The sequence below is a fragment of the Poecilia formosa genome, unplaced genomic scaffold (genome assembly GCF_000485575.1).
Source record: "Poecilia formosa unplaced genomic scaffold, Poecilia_formosa-5.1.2 Scaffold576, whole genome shotgun sequence".
NCBI classification, from domain to species: domain Eukaryota; kingdom Metazoa; phylum Chordata; class Actinopteri; order Cyprinodontiformes; family Poeciliidae; genus Poecilia; species Poecilia formosa.
The window spans coordinates 40,961-59,197 of record NW_006800515.1 but is presented as its reverse complement, the minus strand read 5'-3'; the positions used below and the strand labels follow the sequence as shown (position 1 = coordinate 59,197).

At 38.5% G+C, this 18,237-nt stretch overlaps 2 protein-coding genes across 5 annotated transcripts; one reads left to right on the top strand and one right to left on the bottom strand.

The window, feature by feature from the left end:
* Positions 1 to 411: 411 nt before the first annotated feature.
* On the bottom strand, positions 412 to 14,053 carry igsf5a (immunoglobulin superfamily, member 5a). Of its 4 annotated transcripts, XM_016665373.1 has the most exons (11): positions 13,560 to 14,053; positions 12,407 to 12,556; positions 10,847 to 10,947; positions 10,488 to 10,585; positions 7,267 to 7,449; positions 6,679 to 6,754; positions 4,764 to 5,078; positions 3,380 to 3,670; positions 1,204 to 1,323; positions 1,011 to 1,035; positions 412 to 919 (listed from the first exon to the last, which is right to left on the bottom strand). In XM_016665373.1, exons 6-11 carry the CDS (start codon positions 6,737 to 6,739, stop codon positions 763 to 765), a joined length of 969 nt encoding a protein of 322 aa, XP_016520859.1. In that variant the 5' UTR covers positions 6,740 to 6,754; positions 7,267 to 7,449; positions 10,488 to 10,585; positions 10,847 to 10,947; positions 12,407 to 12,556; positions 13,560 to 14,053; the 3' UTR covers positions 412 to 762. The 4 variants fall into 4 exon arrangements, with proteins under 4 accessions (XP_016520859.1, XP_016520860.1, XP_007541030.1 ...); XM_016665374.1 differs by lacking the exon at positions 10,847 to 10,947; XM_007540968.2 differs by lacking the exons at positions 10,488 to 10,585; positions 10,847 to 10,947.
* A 132-nt stretch (positions 14,054 to 14,185) lies between these two features.
* hmgn1b (high mobility group nucleosome binding domain 1b) lies at positions 14,186 to 18,143 on the top strand. The gene is made up of 6 exons (XM_007540958.2): positions 14,186 to 14,356; positions 16,518 to 16,541; positions 16,716 to 16,745; positions 16,835 to 16,876; positions 16,962 to 17,069; positions 17,149 to 18,143. The coding sequence occupies exons 1-6, from the start codon at positions 14,339 to 14,341 to the stop codon at positions 17,194 to 17,196; spliced, it is 270 nt and encodes an 89-aa protein (XP_007541020.1). The 5' UTR covers positions 14,186 to 14,338; the 3' UTR covers positions 17,197 to 18,143.
* The last annotated feature ends 94 nt before the right edge of the window (positions 18,144 to 18,237 follow it).

Here is an 18,237-nt window from a genome sequence, read left to right as displayed (position 1 = left end):
CACACACACACGTGCACACGCACACACACACAGACACAGACACTTTTTGTTTCAGCTACACAACTACACAACTCAAACCGAAAATGTTTTTATCTTTGGGTTACAGTGGTATATTAAACGTCTACACGTTCGTAAGAGACTGTTAGGTTTTGTTGCCGTTTCTTCAGCTAAAAGTAGCTAAAACGGTCTAAGCCAGTGTTTCTCCACCCTGGTCCTCAGCGCCCCCCTGCTCTGCATGTTTTAGATGTGCCTCTATTCCAGAACAGATGATTCAAATGATTGCATGACTATCAAGTACTGCAGAAGCCTGTTAATACAATTCAGGTGTGTGGCAGAAGGGAAACACCTAAAACATGCAGGACAGGGGGGGCGGTGAGGACCAGGGTTGAGAAACACTGGCCTAAGCAGCTGGAAGTCTTCCACCACTCTCAGGATTTCTTCAGCATTGTGTGTTTTTATAGCCTTTTATAGCACAATCAACTATGTATGTTGCCTGCAGTTGTCATAAAAATGCAGCATGTTTCAAATATGACTTAAAGGAAATTTGACTTCGTAATTGAATGCCTTGAAATTGGTCCTCTGTCTCCTTAAAAACTTCTGCTCATTCTGACACTCCGCTTTCAGGAAGTCATCACAAATTTGCTCCTTTATTAACATTTTAACAATTTTTATTTTTTTTTTTTATCAGCGTTGCAAATGATCTCTCCAGACTTTGGACAAAGCCTGCCAAACGTCCATATAGCTCTCCGTCTCTGTGTGTCGTCACACGAAGGTCATATGTCTGTGTTTCAGGAAGCCGGACTCGGTCCAGTCGTCTGTGTCGTTCCTCTGGTTCTCCGGCTCGTAGTATTCGTTTGCCTGTCCCCTCACCTGTTCGGCTGTGCTGATGACACTTAGCCGACTGTGTGTTCTCACTCTCCTGTCAAGACAAAAACGTCTGACCATGAATCTCTGCGGCCCTGGACGCTTTCACTCCCAAAACTGTACAGCAAACACACGTGGTCATTTACCTCATTTCATCTTGGTAATTTTGTTCTAGAAAGGAGCATAAAACAAACACGTTACTGGATTTGTTAAAGACAGAAGAGAACATTTTTTTACATTTATTTTCTGAAATGTTTCTGAGAATGTGTTTTGGGATTACACTGATGTGCCATGCAGAGTGATAGGATAGGAGTTGGGCTAAGAAGGAATGTCTCTTACTTTTTTCTTTCCTGTGTTTGTAGCAGATGACGATTCCGAGGATGAGAAAAACCAACAAACCACAACTTCCAAACGACACGACTACGGCTATCAGCACTGTCCAGTCTGGAGGTTTGGGAACTGTTGCAGGAGGGGGAAAATATCAAAAGGTTAATGTCCCACAAAAGGTTTTGTTTTTCAACAACAAAAGCAGTAAAGCTCTGTTCTTACATCTAGTTAAATTCTCTAATGTAATTTGACTCCAGCTGGTTAAAAAGTTCTTTTTTTTTTTTACGTTAAAGTTATTCCTGTGTTATCCCTTTATAACATTTAGTTTATTCTGAATGTATGGTTGGTTGAACATGTAACAAGAAGCCATCTACTGTTTACATTTTTCAAAGACACCCAGGCTCAAATGAAGCCAGATTTTTTTTTCATGAAGTACATTTTTTTCGAAACCTCAGTTGAAATGAAATGTGTGACAGGAATCACGTGAACTCATCAGATGAGACGGGGACAGAATATTAAACCAGCACCGGGGACGGCAGTCGTCCGCTCTTTGCCCTCTGCGTTTGCTCATCAGCTGCACAACGAACACGACGCATCCAAATCAAGACCGGAGGAGGAAGCCGGGGTTCTTCCCATCAAATCTGTGCTTCTCTTTTGAAATCATAATACTTTCTCAATGTGGATAAAAGTTACCCCAAAATCTGTGCTCAGAACTTTTTATTTTTTACATTTTGTGGCTGAAGAACGACTCCAGCCTTCCTCTCTCATGTCTGTGTCATCATCTCGTGATCAAGCTATTTCTGTGTCTGGCTCACCTGAAACCTGACTCTGGAAATGTAATTGCCACAGATTATATGTTGAGTGGATCCATTATTGAGTTAAAACTGATGCTGTTGTGTTTGTGTTCAGCCCAGCTGGGTTTTACACAGCTCACTCACAGGCCTCCTTACAGTCGCTATCTAATTTACCGACGTTTTGAATGCGGAGAAAGATCCGCACTATAAATGTTTCTCTTCAAAACCTCATAGCTTGATTAACAAAACTAAAACCCATGGAAACCTGTTAGTATCATTCCTACTGAGAAATTATATGTGCTAGCAACTTTTTAGTACTTTTATATTACTTCGTGGTTCCAGCTATTGTTCTCGTTTAGTACCTTTAGAAGCTCTCCCCTCTTGCTCGTGTTTGCGTGTGTGTTTGCGTGTGTGTCTGTGTGTGTGTGTGTGTGTGTATCTTACTCTACACACAGTAAAAATAATTGAAAGATGTTTTTTGTAAATCTGCTTCCATCTAGGGTAAACAGGCTTTTGTGCTTGGTCTGTTGTTTGATATTGACATGTCTCCAAACCCTGTAAAGCGTCTGGATTTTATACTGCGGTATTATGTTATAAATATGCCAATAAACTTTAAGCGTTAGCCACTTCTTAGAATTATTTACAGTTTTTTCTTTTTTCACTGAAAGGGAAATTTGAAAGGACAAAGCCAAACCAACTCCTGGGATTAATAAAAAGAAATAATTGTCTATTTTAATTCTAAAGCTTTTTTTCTTGCTTTCACAGAAAGTTTACTGCAGCACTGATGTTGTTTTAATATGAATCCTCTTCTGCCCTGTGAGCAAAGAGCTTCTTCTCAATAGCTGCGTTTCCATTACAAATGTGAGCAAAACTTTGTCACTATTCCACTGATGTCCAAAAAACATCCAACTTGATGTGTTGTGAGGGAATGCAATTGTTCACGCAAATGAGGATTATGCCACATCATGATCCTCAAACTACTTCCTGTCTTCTTCTTCTTTGTGGTTTGTGCCAGTGGAGACAGCCGGTTGTTGATCATGTGACTCATGATACGAAAAAAGTGTTTCCTATTGCAGTTTTGTGAAATAAACCAATTTCGATACAGCCAAAAAACCCATCTCATCCATGTACCAAAACCTTTTTTATCAGAAAACGAGATTTTTTTTTTCTTTAAATCGCTGTGTTTCCAATAAGCAAATCAATTTTCAAATTGTGAAATTGCTCAAATATATGGTTAATGGAAACACGGGTATTGGCTACAGGAGATATATGTCAAATTTTAGTCGAGCTGCAGCTCACAGACTTAAGACACCCACAACAAAAAAACAATGAAGTCCCATTCAGTTCAAAACTAATTCCCAACTGATGACTGGCAGCAGTTGTTCAGAACCTACCAATCTCGATGTAGACGGAGCTGGACCGTGGAGCGGTGAGCGCTGAGAGAAAAGCCAAACACTCCACTCTCGCGTTCCTGCTGGCCGTGAGCCGGACAGTGCTGGTGGAGTTGAAGGAATCCCCACCAGGTGTGCTGGTGGTGTTGTAGAGGCTGCTGTTCACAGCCTGACCATTTTGGGTCCAGCTGACGGTCGGAGCCGGGAACCAAGCAGTCGTTACGCACTCCAACTCCACCTCCCCGCCCTGCGCCACCGTCACGTTCCCGCCCAGGATGCTGACTGTTCCACTCTCTGATAAAAAGAAAGCAAATACGGTTTTAGATTGAAGAACTCAAGCACATTTGCTAGGAATTGAATACTGGATTTATTTGATGCATTTATTTTAGCGTAAGGTAAAAAAAAACAAAAAAAAAAACGGGATGTGAGCTGAGGCAATTTGCTTCAGTCCAGCTTTAAACGGTAAACTTTTGGGTGCTTGGTGTCAAATAAGGTTTACAATTTGCCAATCATACAATGAAATGTTTGCAGATTTCTTTAACAAATGAATTATTCTACACATACCACAGATGAGTCAGCAACTGACACATATCTTACTGATCCCTTCCAAATTGTTTTTGGAAAATATTTTCCAACTGTTCAATTAATTTATAGATCAATTCTTTTTTTACAAAGCTTTTTCTAAAAGAAATGTATTCATCCTCACATTTATCTGTTCACTTAGATCAAATGTGTCAAACTCAAGGCTTGGGAGCCAAATCCAGATGTTAAAAGAACCTTCAAAGAATAGTTGTGTGCTTAAATATTTTTTGATCAAACAAATCAAAGTAGTTTTTATATGGCAATGTGAAAAGGAGTTTAACTTTATTTAATTATAAGAGTGCACAGTATTTTAAGTTCAACAGGGTTTTGTTTGTTTTTTTAGGATATTCGTGGTCTTGATGTTGCCCAAAATGAAAATGAGTTTGACACCCCAGACTTAGATTATTGCACATAAGTTATAATAACTTATAGCTTGATATCTAAACTTCCTTGTGCTTCTTAAAAACATTCATGGCAAGGCTGTCACATGTTCAGGATTATTGGATGGTTTCTTTAAAAAAAATAATAAAAAAAATAAATAAATAATAATAATAATAATAATAACAACAATAGTCCTAAATAAACCAGCACTATCACTCCAGTAGTTTGTCTTTTGTGTTTTACTCTGGGTTTAACTATTTTTGGTACTTTTGATGAGTTTGCGTAAGAAGCGCCTCAGACATGGAACATTGCTCATTACTGACCTCTAGAGTATACCACAGGAACTACAAGGCGTCTGCAGCTTCATTTGTCATTTCTAAATTCAAGACTGTAAAAACAGAGAAAAATAATGTAGCGACCTCACCTTGTACATAAAGCTGGGCTGTCACTGGTTGATGACCTTGTACATTACACACAACTTCCCCAGCATCAGCGCGGGAGACATTATGGATGGTAAACTCCAAACAATTTCTGTTGGTGTAGACGCAGAATCTAGCAGAAAATCTGTCCAACGAGGGGATTATGCTATTTGTTGAGTTGACAATTGTGAGGACTTGAATGCCTCTGACACTCCAGTTTGTGACCTCCCAGTCTCCCTGAATGGTGGCGATAAACTGGACGTCAGAATCTCGCAGCGCCGTTGAGTTTAGAGGCTCCAGTTGGACCTTCTGCGACGCCACTGGGTTCAAGACAAAGAAATCATACAACAACCTGGATGCTGAATTTTATCTTAATGTAAATGCAGCTGCTGATGTAAATTCCACATTTGTCAGCTGGATAGTAAATATCATTTTTCACAATGTATTCTGTTACATTTAGCTCTAGTCAATGAAAAAAAAACACTTCTTTTTTTATTTTAATAAATTCATACTGCAATATTGTTACTTTCCTAAAGTAATGGCCTAGGAGATTTTTTGGCAAAAGTGATTTTTGCAACAAAACAAAACAAAAAAAAAATCAATAAATCACCACCTCTATGTAGCCAAGAGATGATTTTGGCAACAACAACAACAAAAAATTAAATAAAAATTGGGCAAAAGATGATTTAGGCCACTATTTTAAGAAGGTGACAATACACCAGATTGCCTAGAAGGTACATTTTTCCTGACTTAAAAGCAGCTACACTTTTGTGAAAGTGTCTAGAGAGTAGCAGAAGTAACAATTTTTGTACATGTACGGATTAACTAATTTGTCTAGAAATTATTGACATGTTGAATTTACTTAGGTTATAATGTATGCTTAAGAGGAATGTTACTGACATTTGTGTGGCGACGATAGTTAAATTATTTTATGTTTTGAGTCATTACTGTAAATGTTAGGTCAGAGAAAGGAAACAGGAAACAGACGGCAGCAAACCAAGGAATGCTGCTTTGTTTACACTGTGCTTGAAGAAAGTTGGTGTTTGCTATGTGAATTTAGCAAATAAAGTTGCTTTGTTAGCATTTGAATGGACTGAAAGTCAAACACAAAGTAATTCTGGAAACCATTTGTCCAGCATTGATGTCAAGTTGAGAAATATTTTCCTATTTGTAGGAGAATTTTATTGCAGTCCATTAAAAATAACTTGTAAAAGTAATAGTTGACTGGAAATTATGTATTGAGGGATCAAGTTCCCCCCACCCACCCATTTGCTGGGAATAAAAAAATATTTTCAGAATTTCAGCCATTACTTTTGCTGAAATATTTTGATGGGTTTTTTTCTTTAAGAAACAGCTAGATGTTTTCACCAGTCCTCTCAATTAAGATGGACAAAAAAAATAAATTTCAAATGTCAACAAAACATTTCAAAACATATATAAAAAAAAAGTGTTACAAAAGCTAAAACTGGTTCCAGGATTAGATATCGCATTGTTAGCTTTAGGCTTTGTTAGACTTAAGAGTTTAGATCCAAAATAAATTTTATTCCAAAGCAAACGGTGGAAAACAGAATTTTGGTGCACAAGTCTGTTAAAGTCACACACAATCAAGGGTTTTTCTGTAAAATGTTAAAGACAAAAATAGACTCATGTTTTACAGTACAGTGTTTCTCTGCATAATGGGGAACAACAATATTTTAATTTGACTACAGAGGAGTTTTTAGGGTCACATATCCATTTTCTGCATTGACTGTCAGAAAATATCAGCACATCATATTCTGGCAACAAGGTTATATCACACATCCCTCATTCTGTCTCTATCTGTTCTGTCTTGTGTTTTTTAATATAAAGTCAAGATCTCTAAAAGACAAATTCAACCACACAATTTATACATTTGTAAATACATATGAATAAAATACTAACCTCTGCATTGTAGTAAACAAATGGACATGAGGCCAAAGCTTATTTTCCAGGAAGCAGTCATTGTAGTGTTGTCACTCTAGAGAATAAACGCAATAAAATCAGTGTAATGACCAAAACATAGATAAATCTGAACCATATACTGTAATATAAAATAATGAAATACAATGCAACACCAAAAATCATTTGATAAAATCATGCATTAATAGAAATGATGTCAAACTACAGGTGACACACATCAAGTTGTCCCCTGCACTTGGTTGGGAAAACAACTCATAGGAAAAGATGCACACGGGAAAAAGATTAAATAAAATCCATACAAAGAGAGGATTTCATTATTTTCCTTTTCCAAAGGATTGATCTCACGTTTCATTTCAAATGAAAACAACACAAAGTCTGTAACATCCAGCTGCCGTCTTACAACACCGTACCATCAAAATATTCTTACGTCCTAAACTGAAGTCAGTTTAACTGCAACATTTCTGTTTATTTTATCTATGTATTAATCATTTTTAAGTCTCAGAGTGAAAAAAAAAAAAACGTACTAAAAGTTATATTTTTCCACAACTCAAATGTGATCGACTGACTTACTGCGTGACGGTTCCTGCCGTGGATGGCGCTGCTGATCAGACCTGCATTTCCTGGACTAACAGGTGGGACTCAAACTGACACAGGAAACAAAGTCCAACTTTGGTTTCTGAAAGCCAGCCCTTATCGGCTCTCCACACACGTCACTGAGTCATAAAGCCTCCGATGTTTCACATGAAGACACACCTGACGGGTGAAGTTGAGGTGTGACAAAAGACAAGAAATTAAGTGTTACATCTGAGGTTAAGCTCAGGTTTGACATTATTATTAAGCTGCTTACCAACATGAGGATCCCGGTTTCGCCTTATTTTTCTTTTTAGCAAATGGATGTGGAATATCTAGAATAATCTTGCTAACATGGAATAAAAAGACAATTAAAAAGCAGAGACCAGGATGGTTTCTCATCTAAAAGGGCTTGAAAACAGCTTCCCTATTTACCCTCACAGTGTGGATCAGTCTGAAACTTTTATTGCCCTGACGGTTACAAATATGCAGAGTTCAGTTCAGAAATCTAGATAACACATCCAATAATAATACTCCTTTATTCATTAAATTACTTCACAATATATATTTTAGAGGAGATTATTGCAATTAAATACAGCAACATGTGAAGACTTCTTCAAATCCTAGGTTGAAAAGAGATTGTTCTTTGTCCAAATGCCAAAAGTTCACCCATACATCAGATTTGTCATTTATTTATGTATTTTTATTTATGTATTTGTGAATGGGGGCATAGGCGAGGGGGTAAAATAGCATTATTAAAGAATAGAGAGGAGACAGAAAGTTGATTTCCAAAACTGCCAGAATGAGCTCCTTCCGCGATGCATCACCTCTGAACACTGATAAAACTAACCACTAGAGGTCAGTGTAGGATAACTGAAGCGTCACAAAGGACCTTAAATTTGAAAGGGCTTCCATTTTGAGCTGTTCTGGCTTGACACATTTTATATGATACATGTTGACATAAAACATTCATTGTCATTATTATCCATACACATACTAAAACGTTCATTTATAATGCATTGAAAACAGAGATGTAGCAACCTTTCTTATAATAATAATAATAATGTCTAATGAGCAGGCTGAGATGTTCAAAACTAAATATTAATGTATTTCTCTGCATTTTATGTGCCGAAAAGCTAAAGAAACTTTTCACAAATAACTGTTTTACAGTACAGTGTGTGCCAGATTTACTGCGACACAACCTATTTAAAGTATAAATAAATCACTTCAATTGGATACTTGCGGTCATCATTTTTCCCCAGCTTTGTTGAGGAACCTCTACTTTTCTAGTTGTGATCCTACATTTCAGGGGACTTGCATGTTTTCTTATGCAAATTCGAGCTAAAATATTTGAAGTTATGAGTACAAAGGTGACGCATACACAACGTCTAATAAATCTCTCTGGTTTTCCTGCTGGCGACTTGGGAACACAGTTAGGTTGGGGGAGATGTCATTCCATCTCCATACACACCAATGAAAATGAGACATTTGCATGGAATCAAAAATGTATTATCAACATGGTAACTGTATATTGTTTAAAGCCAATAACTAATTTCTTACCAGGACACATTCAAACGCTTTTCTTAAACAAAGGGAAGACTTTATAATTTAAGAATGAATTTAAAAAATTTAAATACGTGGGGTGAAGCTGTGGACTGGCTAAGCATGGAAAACATAAAACAGTTTAAATAATCATTTAAGAAGTTATCACGCTATATAAATATGAGAAACAATCACAGATATTACTGCTATTATCAATGTTATTGTTACCATTTAATGAATTATTACAGCATTATGGCATATTGATTTAGAAAGAATCTTACATGTTAAAAACGACTGATGCTTGCTCACACTGGAATTCAAATGAATGCATTGTACCAGTTATAGAAATATAGAAAATACTAATTATTATTAATATAACTAAGTTAACATGAATAGTAATTTAGTGGATGTTGCTATAAATGAGTGTAAAAATAAATTCTACCCACACCTTTTGAACCTGTAAATCCGTTTTGCTTGCTTTTGTTGTAAGTTTATTTTGTGTGTGTGTGTGTGTGTGTGTGTGTGTGTGTGTGTGTAGGTGTGTGTGTGTATTTTTGTTTATCCTCTTATTAGACTATGTCCAATAAAGTCAAACTCAAATATACCAACTGATTTTTTTCTAGCTAGAGAAAATGATTTTTGTAAAAATGAACTGAAACTAGAGTGACTAGTGAAAGTCATCCCTTGGCCTGCTCAATGTTCAGCTTCCAGGATCCCTGGGCGCCATTTTATGAGTGTTGCTGTATGGCACATAGTGGAATGTCTCCAGACACAGCTTGTATTGTATAGGCAGAAGCTGTCAGACACCCATGAGAAACAGGAAGAAGATAATGGGGGCGGGGGGAGGGTCAGGGCTCAGATCCCGCCGCACAAGGCCAGCAGTGGAAGCAATATGGAGGCCCCCCCTCCGTCACCAGAGCCTCTGTCAGGGATCATCAGTCATAATGCATGCCACGCGCTCTCGGGGTGCTTCACTTAACCATGCCCTTTGTCTCACTGTACCAAGCACAACTGCAGAATAGCTCCGTTTAATTGCCCCCCCGCCCCCCACCTTTCTCCCAGAGAAGACGACGTAACTTTAACAGCGGATACGTCGCCAACAATAAAACTACGCAAAGTCTGGAGTGCACATCAATCGCTATTGTTGGATTTGCTTTTGTTATGTCAGCTGCCGCCTCATTAATGGTTAAAGCCGACTAAGGTTTATTGTTACTGAGCTTGTTAGGCCTTGTTGCCTTCAAGGGGCGAGCCTCCGCCCTCTCTCACATGTAAATGACTGTTAAGGGAAGGTCAGATGCACATCTCTGCTCACGCCTTTTAAAAGCTGAAAGAACAAATTCTCACCTTTGTAAAATAATGGTCCGAGTCTTTTTTTTTTTTTTTTTTAATCCAATTAATCTTTAAAAAAAAAAAAAAAAAAGGTGGCAATTTTTCTTTCCCCAAAAAATTGACGTAGGCCGTTATTTTACAAAGGTGACGAAATGTAACCAATTTGTTGTCCTGCGAAGGGTTAGATTTTCTAAGGTCCTTGTTTTATTTTTAATTTTACAGTAACCAAACTCATTTTGTCAGCTTTTTGAGGGTAAATATTTAACTCATCTTCTGTTTTTTTTTTTTTAGTTTTGTTTTGTTTGGTTTTTTTTAAATCAAAAAATGTAAAGGCAGTCGCACAAACGTACCGTTCAGATTCTAAGTGCGGGCAACAATAGCCTTCCTCTCTCATGGACGGGTACATTATAGCTTCACCTGCTGCTCCATATGGGACAGCTGCCATTCGCTGCATGGGAGAAATCCACTTAGTAACCGGGGAGAGACTAAGCTTTTCCTTACATCCATTCACTCATCTCCTGTCTGCACAACTCAAATGGCTTTATAGGTGGAAGCAAACAGAAATGCCTGTTGTTTTTTGGGGTTTTTTGCACAGAATGCAGCGCAGTCACCATGTTCCCTCTCATTAACACAAAACTTAAACCACTAGAGGAAGATATATGAACAAATTGCCCTCTGTCAAAGAGGCTTTAGATGAGGTCACCTTTACCTTCATCCCGTCACCTCCCTTGGGGATTATGCCAACGCCTGCGTTCTGGTTATTGCACAGGCCTGGGAACTCCACTTATTGTTTCTTCTAATCCAACAGACCTATCATACGAGTTTGAAATGAAAGCTAGTGTCGTTAGGTTAGCTTTTACCCTGGCTTATTAATTATTTTTTCAGGTCAGATTGGAAAGCGTTCAAATTAATAATCTACACACTGAAGGTCTGCAGACTTCTGCAAGAGGGAGGAGGAGAGGTAAGTGGGATCTCTGGGCAGGAGCCGTTATGGAAAGAGTCCAAAGTGAACACAACCGCATTGTAACCTGTTACACAATCATTGCCTTTTTTTCCTCCCTCTGGTGTCTATGCAGAGGAATTCCCACAGACAGATGTAACTCAATCCAATAGGCTATTAATAGGACGATTTTACAAGTTTCTTCACAGTTCAGCTACAATATGGGTGTTTTTGTTGAACTTTCATGACACATTAGTGCTTTATTTTTCTTCTTTTTTTTATCTATCAGATAAGCATTGACCAATAGCATGATGTAAAATTACACAAAAGTTCACAACTGAATTTAGAATCCAGAAACTTTATTTTTTCTCTTTGACTTTGCTTACAAAATTATTTTTTGTTGTGGCAACAAAAGCGCAAATTGTGTTAACTTCTTCTTTGTCGTTGCTATCATGCTAGGAGATGAACTTGAGTTAAGTCTTTTGAAACCCTTTGAAAGGTTTCATTCCAGTGTTGCCCTCTGTTTACAGTAGCTTTGTCCATCCTCCCCACAGGATGATGCTGCCACCACCATTGTTCATCATGCGGCTCGTTCAGTGTGGGTTTTACAAACTTCTTCCAATTTTGTAACGGTACATCAATAAACTTCTGTATTTTGTTAGATTTAATCTGATAGAGCAAAAAGCAGTATGTGATGCTTGAGTTTTTAAATATTATGCAAACTATTTACAGCTCTCTCCCAAACTCAGCTCAGCTCAGCCAGCAGCAATTAGCAAACAGCGTATCTGCTGAGCTCAGTAAGCGAGGTACTTCTGAGTTCAACGCTGGTAAAAACTTTACACGTGTTAATAGAGTCACACTGTTGTGATGACTTCCTGAAGGCGGCAATTCAGAAAGAGCAGGAGTTTTTAAAGAGACAGAGGCTCATTTTCAAGGTGTTAAATTAGAATATGTATATATACTGCTCAAAAAACATAAAGGGAACATTTCACTTTAGTTTTGTGTGTGGCTCCAAATCCAGGCCTCCATTGGTTAATAAATTTGATTTCCATTGATGATTTTTGTGTGATTTTGTTGTCAGCACATTCAACTTTGTACAGAACAAAGTATTCAATGAGAATATTTCATTCATTCAGATCTAGGATGTGTTATTTGAGTATTCCCTTTATTTTTTTGAGCAGTGTGTATACATATACATACATATATATATAATTTATTTATTTATATATATATATATATATATTTATTTTTTTTTCTTATTTATTTATTTATTTATTTATTTTTGACAGATTTGTAGAGAGCACAATTAATCAGAACAAATTCTCTCACCTGAGCTGTGGACATCTGCTACTCTTCCAGAGTTACCATAGATCTCTTGGCTGCTTCCCTGATAAATGTTCTCCTCGCTGGGCCTCTCTGCTGCAGCCATGCCTTGACTGGTTCTGCCACACTCTTAAATTTGGACGCCTGCACAGGGGCCTGGATTTATAATGAGATTAAATCAAACACAGGTGGAATCTATTCATTAATAATTATGTGACTACTGAAGACAGTTTTGTACTGATTTTAGTGGAAACAAGATAATAATGTGAACAACAAACTTTCACAAAACTGCAAAAATGATGAAACGCTGACTTCCTTTGAATCACTGCTAAAAACCCACCTGTTTGGAGTTGCTTTTTAACCATAAAATGGAACATTCACCAACATATTTGATGTGTATTGATAATTTTGACAATGGCACGCCACAAAATGTAATGTTTGTTAATGGTGTCACATTTGGCAACTGTATGATGTATATTTTTTAATGTTTTTATTATGTAAAGCACTATGAACTGCCTTGCTGCTAAAATGTGTTGTACAAATAATCTTGAAATAAACTTCTGTTGATAATTTCTCTCAAGCTAAGAGAGCTTCTGCAAAGTCAGAAGGAACCGATTGTAAAAAAAAAAAATCATCCATAATGTGCACACAACAGGTTGGTATGAGAAGTATGAGGAGGTTCAAATAGTCAAAAGTATCTAAACTGGACCGGTTTGCTTTTTCCTGACTACAAAATGCTCCTCAAAACTTTTTTATACAATGAAAGACACAAAACTGATGAAAAATCTTTAGTGCCTGGTGCGCTTATTCACCATTTTTGGCTAAATATTGGATGCTCTGGCAGCTGCCTGTAACTATTCCTCCTCCTATGAGTTTACCCTTTATACCTTCAGGTGCATAAATGTGCAATGATCTTTCCGGATGAGCCAAAATATATCTTTATGCAAACATTAATTCTGGGTGCTTATCTGTTTTTAAACATTAGGAGTGCATAACATAATTAATCCACCAGCTACACATTTTGAAAACGTAATATAAAATGCATTGCATTTGATTTTTTTCTAGGCCATGGGAATGTAAAAGTCAACAATCAGGATGCTGTTGTTTCACTCGTAGAAAGTGAGAGGATGACATGGAACGTGTTAAAAGCATAACGTACTTGTTTCCAATGAAGTCATGTTTGGACACTGTACACACCCTTGCAGTAAGCGACTCCAAGAACACATGACAAGCAGGTTGCACAAGAACACGCACACACACACACACGCACACACACACACACGCACACACACACACTAGGAACTGTACCAACATGCATCGTGTCGCCATTTTCCCAAGCTAAACTGCTTTGCCCAAGATTCTCGACCAAGGGAGTACACACCCCTCTCTGAGTTTTCTAAACAGACACATGCCAATAAATGTGTTCAAAGTCCGCTACTGCATGAGGAAGAACGGCTTTGTTGTCACAGATATTCCTGGAATATGTCTCTAGACGTGTTACAAGGGGAAGCGAATATTTTTTCGACGCGGTTGAATGGAGCTTTAATAATTTTGCCTTGTTATGGCAGACGGCTGCACAGAGACACATAGCATGTCTGTTGACTGGCATGTGACGTATCCACACAGGTAAGAGCACAGATTTAAAATCGTGCAGTTCCCCACCTTGTCGTCCAATCAGCACGCGGAAGGGGCGGGGTTTGACGCCGTCAATCACGCAGGAAGCGAAAGGGTTTGAATAGGGAGGGAGGGGAAGAATCCAATCCGGTTTGAGCTAGTTTTTCCTTCCAATGGAACAGTAAAGTCTCGCTGCGCTGTATTAGACTGTATTGGCACAGCTTTATCCAGAATATACCACTGTATTTTCTGTTTAATTTACTTTAATTCGGCTATTTTTCCCCTTTTTTTTAGTTAAAAAAAAACTCCCCACACAAACCAACAATGCCTAAAAGGAGCAAAGTGAGTAGACTGATATCTTTCATCCATTTAGTAATAAGGTTTTATTATAACACACTGTTGCAATTGTGAATTCAGCTGGTTTCGTGTTAGGTTCAGAGCTGTTAAAATACTGTTGCAAATGCGTGTTTGGTGCACGGAGCGAACGCGCTTGTAAAGCTGTAGTTTCGTTTGTGTGTAGTGGTTGCTTCTGTTGCATGGCTTGTTGTTCCTACGTGCAGTGATTATCTTCATGCGAAGTGATTCCCACTCCGCCTGCCTATCTTTCTCTCGATTTACAACATAATGTGCTTATGCCACAACAGAATGTACTGATTCAGAGCTGTAGTAGCGCAGCTTTAAGCCTTCTTGTTGTGTCAGAAAGAGCTGGGTCGGGCTACTGTATTGCTGGACAGCGTTTCTGCAGAGAAAGTTGGCGGCATATTGATTGTTTTCTCTGGGGGTCGACACGCTAGAAGCCAAAGTTTAATGGAGGGAAAACGACAGAATGATTAAAAGTGGAAATATTGCATGTATCTGATTGGATTAGCGTGATAACCGTTGGGAGTTATTTTGAGCGAACTTTTTTATACAACTAAAAGCTTTAATTCGACTTTAATTCGAAAATAAAAACATTGTTGGTTTGCCCGTTTGAATGTTATCGTGTGGCTGCCCTCATTTCTCTGCGAAAACTAACGTGTAGTCGGCATTCGTCGTGTTAACGGAGTGCTTCCCTGTGTTCAGGACGGCTCAGGCCACTCGGAGGTTATGCAATGGCGAGCCTCCGTCATCGTAGCGCTGCTCCTGTTGCTGGGGGTTCTAGCATATTCTGCTAGCAGCAGACCGACAGAGTCACTGAGCATCTCTGACTCTTTTCAAACTCCTGGCGGGAACACTCTCGCCGCCGCTCAGTTCAGCCACAGTCCCATTTATTACCAGAGAAAAGATGGAGGCGGAGTCCTCCCTCTCCCTCCTTGCCGGAATTGCTGTAGGCAAGCAGGAGCTGGAGGAGCGCCACCGTGCGACGAAAAAAGTCAACTTCAAACTCTTCCACACTTCAATGTTTCTCCCTTCGCACTTTTCATGGGCTACCTTTATGCTGCGTTTGATTGGCGTCGGAATATGAAAATGACGTCATGTCCAAAGCGAGCGCGTGCTAGCCGCTTGCCGGAAAACCAGTGAAGTTTGTGCTTTGTAATGGTGATACTCGTTAGCAGTATGAAAAAAACATCGATTTCTTTTTGTTGTTCGAGTTTAGACACCAAGGAGAGCTGTTCTCAGCGATACATATCGAGCAGCATTATGCGCAGTAAATGCTGATGGTTTATGCCAAAAGCTTTCACTACTTTTTTTTTTTTTTTTTTACATCCGCGGGAGTCATACTGGAACTAAACTCGTTGCTGAACCTTTAACTTCAATAAGCCATACTGTATTTTCTACTTGAAACTCGAAAATCCGACTACATAGAACGCACCATTATTTCTACTGAAGTAGTTTCTCAAAGAGCTTTTTAGATTTACAAATCAGTCCAATATGCACTAATCACACTTTTACAAGTTGATGTCGATTTTGGTTTACCTGCTGCAATTTTGTCGTGTTTGATTTGATTCAGTGATGAAATACAACACATTTTGGACATTAAATTTTGGCCACCATTACCTATCAGTGATAGTAATCTGATAGGTTTACTATCCGTTTTAAATCCATCTGAAAATGAAGGGGTCACAAGATTATCCCCATTTGCACACCATCCTGCCTTTATCTAATTGTCAACTCAAAGCAAAGTGCATAAAAGCTAATTGTGCTTGTTAATGAGTTTACACACCTGCAGGAAGGGATTAGATTTTTTTAATCATCAATTTGGGATGATCACAAAGCGACTGAAGGGTTATTATATTCAAAAATACTTTATTAATCCCAAAGGAAAACAAGATCTTAATTTAAGTGATTCACACCCAGCAGTCCTCTTTAGATTATTCTATTTTTATTTTTTTTTTTTATCTGCATGCCTTGGTGATCATTTTAAAGCACATTTGTTAGAAGAGTGTCATACAGGCTGAAAGGAGATGTCCTCATCTTTAATAAAGAATTAATGTGAATATTCTAAATATTCACATCTTCTACACAGCCACTGAAAATAAATGTGACTAAAAGTTTTTATTCTTTTCTCTCTCTTCCTTCACAGGCAGCATCAGGAGGCGAGTCAGCGGTAAGAATAAATCCTGACGGCACAATTTGATGTAGGACATAAAATGTTGGGGGGGAGAAAATTACTGAAACAGTTTGTCCACCCACCCAGTAGGGGTCAGTAGCAGCCCAGTTTGTCGTGTCATTTGTCCTGCAAGAATCTTAAAAGTAATCAAACTGTGTGTTCTGTCCACAGCCCAAGAGGAGATCTCTTAGGTTGAAAGATGTAAGTTCAGAAAAACCCATCATCTCTCTCTTAAAATGTTTATGGCTGACAGTGCTTCAGTTAATTGTTTTTTACATTTCTTTTCACAGAAACCCGCACCTGCAAAGGCAGAGGCCAAACCCAAGCCAAAGGTAGATTTGAATTTTTTCCTTTTACTTATATGGGCAGGTGCCATTATTTCAGAATGGCTGATTTGCTTGATACTTTCTTTTGTAGAAGGGACCTGCTAAGGCCAAGAAAGCCAACGAGGTGGAAAAGGCCAAGCCTGAGGAAAAAGCACCAGAGGCCCCAGCTGAAAACGGTGAAGCCAAAGCTGAGGAAGAGGTGAGGGTTTTAACTTTATCGACAAAACCCATCTCCTCTCGTCTGGGACGTTTCTAATCTGCATATTCTGTGTTTCCAGGCTCCCGCTACGAACGCAGCCGATCAAAAAGATGAGGCAGCTGAATAACATCACTCCGGCTCTGTCTTACACCAGTGCTCCCTGTACCTCTTTTCTTGTACAATTCAGGGGAATATTTTTATCAACTATTTTCTAAATACAGGTTTTTTAGTAGTTTGATTGTAGAGAACACTTTTTTTTAAAACAAAACAAAGAACACCAATTTGGACACAGGGAAAAGAAGAAAGAAAAAAAAACTCATCAAGCCCAACAATTTTGCATCAGCGTAAATTTGCGGTCGTCGTTACTGTCGGAGGATTTTATTTCAGTTTTAAATGTGAAGGAGGGGAGGGTGCGGGGTGGGTCCGCGCGTCAAACATGGAAGCTTGACGATTGGCGGGGGTCGGGGGGGCAACAACTGGAAGAGCTTACCTGTGTGGAGTACATTCCATGAGCTTTATAAGGGACGGCTTGTAGTGTGTGCTGGGGTGGGGGTGGATGTCACCGTACAACTCATCGTTTTCTTGTTTATATTGAAAAACAGTGTTTTAGAATGTTTGTAAGTTTTTTTCCTATTTGGTTATTCTTGTATTCATGCAGTTTTCTTAACCAATCTAATCAATAAATCCTAATATTCCTAGTTCTGCAGCTCTCCCATTTGAAACTGTGCATCGCATGTGTTGTGTCTGTCGTGTGATAGCATCGCAATAAATTTGTATAGCTGCTGTGAAAAGACTTCTCGATCCGCAGTGTGTAACGGTACGGTGTAAGGACAGCGAAAAAGGAACTTGTTCTTAGCCATGCTAACGTAGGACTTACACTGACAAAACTACCGAGGCTGGCTTCTCTAAAGCCAACAGACAAACTGTACTTTCACACCAACAGTAGCCATAATTCTGTGGTTTTAGGTGTCTGTATCAAAATCCACATGTGCAGTTTTGTTTTTTTTATTATTTGTCTAGAGTTGTACTTGTGTGATAATTGTTAAACCAATAAAACTCAGTTGGTAGCTGTTATGCTGTTTCATTCCACACAGTTGATGCAAAAACTGCAGCAGTGAAAAAGACTGACGATATAAACCTCATCTCCTTTAAAAAACGAATTTTGAAT